The sequence below is a fragment of the Vulpes vulpes genome, chromosome 13 (assembly GCF_048418805.1).
Source record: "Vulpes vulpes isolate BD-2025 chromosome 13, VulVul3, whole genome shotgun sequence".
In the NCBI taxonomy this organism is placed as follows: domain Eukaryota; kingdom Metazoa; phylum Chordata; class Mammalia; order Carnivora; family Canidae; genus Vulpes; species Vulpes vulpes.
Genome location: NC_132792.1, coordinates 29084554 through 29090553, shown reverse-complemented (window position 1 = coordinate 29090553; position 6000 = coordinate 29084554). Strand labels below are relative to the sequence as shown.

The following is a 6000-nucleotide window of genomic DNA, read 5'->3' as shown; positions in this document are numbered from 1 at the left end:
GAACAGGGGTCATATTTGTAATTAGTTTACCACAGTGGCTTCTTCATTTTGACTGAAATACGGAGTAGGTGGGATAAAGCTATCTGGTGATGCAGGTGATGCAGGCTGGGGCTGAGCTGACTTGTTTATTTCAAATTTAGGCAGTAGTGAGGAAACACTGAAGGATTGTGAGCAGGGAATAAACATGTTCAGAAGTCTGGCTTTAAGAATAAACGTGATTATGGGTGAATAGAAGCAGAAAATAGGAGACAGGTTATCTCTTTCAATCATGTAGGTGGAAGTTAAATGTTCAAATCAATGTAATGGTAATGGGTGCAGAATCTAAGGGAAAAGTAAGAAACTTCCTTAATAAGGGTCTGAATGGATAAAACCACTGATAGGATTACAGGCTTGATGGGCTAGTAGCATCTCCTTTATGCTCTTTCCCTTTTATACTGATCTCAAATATTCAACACATCTCTTCTTCCAATTCAGAGTTCCCAGAAATTATTGTCAATTGTCATACCTATGATAATATGGCATTTAATAGGTGGCAGGATAAAGAGTGAAACAGTAGAGATGTAGAACCTTTGATCTACCTTTTTTTTTTTTAAGATTTTACTTATTTACCCATAAGAGACACACACACACACACACAGAGGCAGAAACACAGACAGAGGGAGAAGCAGGCTCCATGCAGGGAGCCTGATGCGGGATTTGATACTGGGTCTCCAGGATCACGTCCCGAGCTGAAGGCGGCGCTAAACCTCTGAGCCCCGGGGCAGCCCTGATATTGAGCCAAGCTTTCTTATCACATCCAGACTGCAAGTTTTTCAAAGATTGAGGTTTTAGTTCATTTAGCAGTTTTTCCCCCCAATGATTCCATACTTCTATAGATCTCTAATTTTAATATTTGTAAAACATTTATTTAAAATGAGATGTTGTGCAAATACATTATTATCAATTTTATTTAAATCAAGTAAAGCTGTAACTGATGTGAAGGCATTGGCATAGAAACCACATGAATTTTATTGAGATAAAACTTTAAAGACAAAATCCTAATACCTAATTATCTTATCCTGAAATAATTCAGTGTAAAGATATTAAACAGTCACCCACAAGTAGGCAGTATACAATGCACATAATGAAGCCATAAAACATTTTATACTGCTTTATTATAAATAATTGGAAACAATATTTCATTTTTCAAACCCAGATAACAAAATAGTAAATAACATGCTGTTTTTCATGATTTCATTTTATTTTTCTAATATGAGTTGGGAAATAGTATTTCTTATCAAAAGACTGGTAACAAATATCTGTAGGGACACAAAGGAACAAAACACTCACTTCCATTCACTTAAAGGAAAACAATCAAGGTTTTTAGAGGGAGAGGTTAAACAGTGCTATGAAGGAGTCACCAAGAATAGAAAAACTCTGTAATATCAGCAAATATCACTTGTAAGGCAAAATGGGGTTGTATACAAATGCATAAAGACTTGCTGGTAAATTTCAAAAATATTTTCTTAAAAATAGAATAGCTTTATTTTCTCAAATGGAGGAACTCTATATTGTTGCATTGAAAAAACTTATTTTTCTAAGAAAGGACACCTATTTCGCTTTTCTTATAGTCACTCACATTTTGATAAAAACCCTTTCACTACTGTAACCTTGCACACTTAGAAGCAGAAAGTACTTTCTGATAAACTACCATAGTAACTTCAAATTGCCACACAAACCTGTGCCCTCAAATTCACTTAAAATAGATTATCCTGTAGGAATATTTTCATTAAGAGAATTACAGCAGCCAGCAGTCAGAACTTTTTATGTGACTATGGTTAATTTTCCCTTTTTTGTCTTTTCCTTATGTTTAATACAGCGTTTTGACAATTTTCTCCACTGAATAATTTTAGAAATCAGAAATTGCTTATGAAAACAGCCTGAGAGAGAAACATGTGAAGATATAATGTAGTTCATGAAATAGTGTACTAGATTTCTTTGAAAACTTGTGTTTATTTGCATTAATGAAGGGACAAGTTTGCATATTCCAGATTAAAGAGCTATTAGGCTTACCATGTATATAAACATGCTATGTACAATGATATTTATAATCCTTCTTATTTTTCATAGACTTCAAAGCGTATCTCTCATAGAAACTGGAACAGGGTGAATCTGGAAAGCATGTTTCAGTTAATTAGCGAAAATGAAATTAGCATGAGATAATAAGATGAAGAGTTGAAATCGTTATTTTAAAAATAATGAAGTTACACGTCAGCGTACACATGCAAGATATTGCAAAGTGAACTGTTCCAGTTTACTTGGTTTTACAGCAACTTAATACGCTCTAAAATACTGTTTTAATGTATAATATCAGAGAAAATAGTAAATGCATGTATATTATTTTTAAGACCTTGATGGTATATTTCACATTCTTTAAACTTTACTCACGCTATAAATATATTTATAAATCAGTCAGTTCTTAAAGTAACTGAAAACTATAGCATGGAGGGATCATTTTTTATCTCGTATGTCCATAATACTTGATTATGTCCATTTTTTCCTGAAAACTATATCAAAAATTAAAGAGTAAATGGAGTATGTTGCTACCTCACACTATTATTCTTCACATACTACAGTTCATTATGGTTTACCAAAATGGAATTTACATTTGAAGATGGGTTAACTGAAATTAATTAGTAAGTGTGATTTAAGAGTTAAGCTTCAGAAATCCATGAACACTTAACCAATTTAGAGGGCAATACTGATTCTTCCTAAACTTTTATTAAAATTGTGCAACTGTATAAATGGATTTTTAGTAGGTTTGCATAGAAATAACACCACTTCACTGGCGTGATACATCTTTTCCAAAGGATGATGGCAGGTCTGTTTATATTCTTCATGTATATTCTTTTGTTGTTCATTTCCTCCTCCTCCTTATTCTTCTTTTCAATTTTTACATGAAATAAACCATATTCATCATCTGGCTACCATAGTTCTAAAATAAGATCCAGTAGTAGTTTGAAGCACAGTGACTTGAACACTTTCTTCCCTTTTTAAAACATGACAGTGAGTGGCATTCTCTGTAGTCAAGCCATATGAACATGGTTAACCCCATCTAGAGACTTCTGTGAACTCAAAAGGCTCCAAATCCACAGTCAAGAACCTTGGTGACTTCACATAACTGCCACTTATGGCTGGAAGGGTGATAATACCTGCTTCACAAGTTTTCAAGCAGTTTCTCATCTGGTAGCTTCTTCAGATTTATTTGTTGCTTTTATTATTGCTTTTGACAATTATGCCTTCAAAAGTCCAAAGGTCGAATCATCATAGTTGTGGAACGTAAGGAGTAACTGGGCCCTTTGAAGTAGTGCCACTTAATCCCATTCAGTTTTCCATGGTTTTGTCCAGCAGTGTAGAACATTCCATTTAGATTGGATGGGCCACAAGCATCAAACCACCAGCCTGAAAAATTAGTTAATAATGAAAGAGAAAAGAAGGAGAAGAAACAATTAAAAGTAAATTGAACACGTGGAAATTAATGGCTCTAACCAAGGTGGAGTTTATACTTTTTATGGTCATTTGCAAATAGGAGGCATTCAATAAAAAAGCTTCTTGGTCATGGAATTTTTTTTAAAGATTTAATTTATTTATTCATGAGAGACAGAGAGAGAGAGGCAGAGACATAGACAGAGGGAGAAGCGGGCTCCCTCTGGGGAGCCCCATACAGGACTCGATCCCTAGTCTCAGGATCACACCTTGAGCTGAAGACAGACTCAACTGCTGAGCCACCCAAGTGTCCCATTGGTCATGGAAATGTTTTAAGTGACATCCAATTTAGGCAATGTAGGAACAGAGAGAGGAATGCTTTCATGGAAATTCAAGCTTCAGTTTCACTCTAATGGGATTCATTTCCCATTGTAATGATAGAAAGCTTCTGGGCTTCATGATAAGATCTAATTCAGATCTAGATTTATATGCAGGATAAGTAAAATGCAGATACCCTGTGCATTCCACCTTCAGCCTGCTATTAGGAATATAACAATTATTAGGGAAGAATTTCAGAAGCTTAGACAACTGACATCTAAATAGAGTGAAAGAAATGTTTTCCATCTATTTCATAATTTTGCTGAGAACTGGTCCACAGCTGCTTCTGAAAGTAACTGGATACTGGACAATCACTATGACATACAAATTGAATTCGAATCACTGTGCTCTCTCTATTTTATAATAATTTGGGAAGTGTTCATCAATAGTAGCCAGATAAGTTCCTATATAGCAATATTTTTTCTTGTGATTGTTCAAGTTCTTTCAAACCTAGTAAAAATAAAAGCAACTTGATGAGTCACATGGAGACCCTATGCTTGCATTTCTCTCTGTAAGGATAACTTAGTACTTTATTTTTTTTTAACGAATTAAGTTCTTAGGCTTTTAGATAAAACACAGTACTTTTTCTCTGTCTCCTGAAGTAACACTACTGAAATCTTTAGGGAGAGATTTATGCCAGAGACATTCTGGCATATTTTTGTTTGGATATAGTTGACCTCCCTTTGATTACAGAGTTATACCTAAGGGACTAATAGCTAAAGAAAGAGAAAGCTGTACAACTGATGTTTAAATGTAACACGAGCATCATCTTGCAGAAACTAGCAAAAGTTAAACAGGGAAAAGCTAGTTCTCATTTTTCAATTTTGGAAGATGAATACAGTAAAAGAGTGTTTATAAAGTCATACTAGAGGCACAGCAAGCTGTATTAATTACCAGCTCATACTGGAGAATAATAAGGTATGCCTTGATGAATTTGGAAAGACTATTCAATGCCATTTTACCAACTGTATGCAAACAACACAGATGTTAATGCATTCAAAACATGAGGGACAAGAAGGTTCTTGTTTGGCAAGGAAGGATGAACATAAAACTCCACACTTTTTTCTTAAGATTAATTCCTTTACATTTTTTTTTGATAGGCATGACCAGTAAAAAATGTTACTTATATTACAAAAAGTATACTGATATTAAGGAATTCATTTACCCTAAAGACTCTCAAAGGACAAAATGAAAATCCAACTTGATCACTCCAGTATTTTAACTTTCTTCCCCTTTTCTCTGACCTTCCTGAGGTACTCTTCCATCATGTTAATGAGCCTTTCATAGTCTTCCAAATATCCACTATGGTCTCCAAAGGAAATGCAGCTACTCTATTATTAAGAACTACTACAAATCATAGAATGATCCTCCAAGTTACATTAGGTATTCAGGGTAAAAGTGTGTGTTTTTGTTTGGTTTAGAGAAAGTCACAAGAGTTTTGGACGACTGTGGGAAGGCAGAGGTCTGCTGCCAACAGCAGCTTGGCAATAAAGGGCACAGGCTGAAGAATACATTCATTGGTAAATTTTTTATGAGTTTAGGAAAGAGACAAGAAGCAGTAGGAGCACGTAAGAGAATCCAATAAATTGATCTTGTGTGTTTTTCCTAATGAGTAAAGTAGGGTAATGTTTGTGGTTAGGGGAAGGCATTTTGGAGACACTGAGAGAGAAGACCATACCTCTGGGGCAGAGTTAACAAGAGAAATAGGAGCCTCAAGTTGAGAAAGTCTGAAGATCGGATCACATAGTCTTTTGTGAACAAGGGGTGAGCTCTCAGGAAATGAAGGTAAAGAAATAGGCAGTCTTGGTGCAAAGCAGAACAATGTTCACAGAAAACTTTAGAGTTTATTGTGTCTACTTGTCCATCATCAGATGAACAAGCAAAACATTCTCTAGGAATAGGAACCAATATTGAACCAGAGGAACCAGATCTATAAGGTTGAATATTTAATCAAATATTACTTAGAGCCCTCATTCTGTAACTATGGTCTGCCAAACCATCATGAGCATATGTTGGCAGCATAATGAAGCAAAGAAAAATCAAGAATCAATTCAACAAATATTAACCAACAGACAGATGTAGAGGTTGGTGTTGAATATAATAGAATTCCTGGTTTCCAGGAGTACACAGTTTTTTTGTGTAGGAGAGAGACAATAA

The 6000-nt window shown here is 34.9% G+C and overlaps 1 protein-coding gene across 2 annotated transcripts in view; it reads right to left on the bottom strand.

Annotated features, from left to right (window-relative positions):
• Positions 1–1135: 1135 nt before the first annotated feature.
• The window catches only part of ANGPT1 (angiopoietin 1), a 245057-nt gene continuing 240192 nt past the window's right edge, over positions 1136–6000 (bottom strand). For both annotated transcript variants that reach the window (XM_025994852.2, XM_025994851.2), the window contains exon 9: positions 1136–3441. In XM_025994852.2, coding sequence (XP_025850637.1) covers positions 3281–3441 — 161 coding nt within the window. In that variant the 3' untranslated portion in view covers positions 1136–3280. The remainder of the gene's footprint in view (positions 3442–6000) is intronic.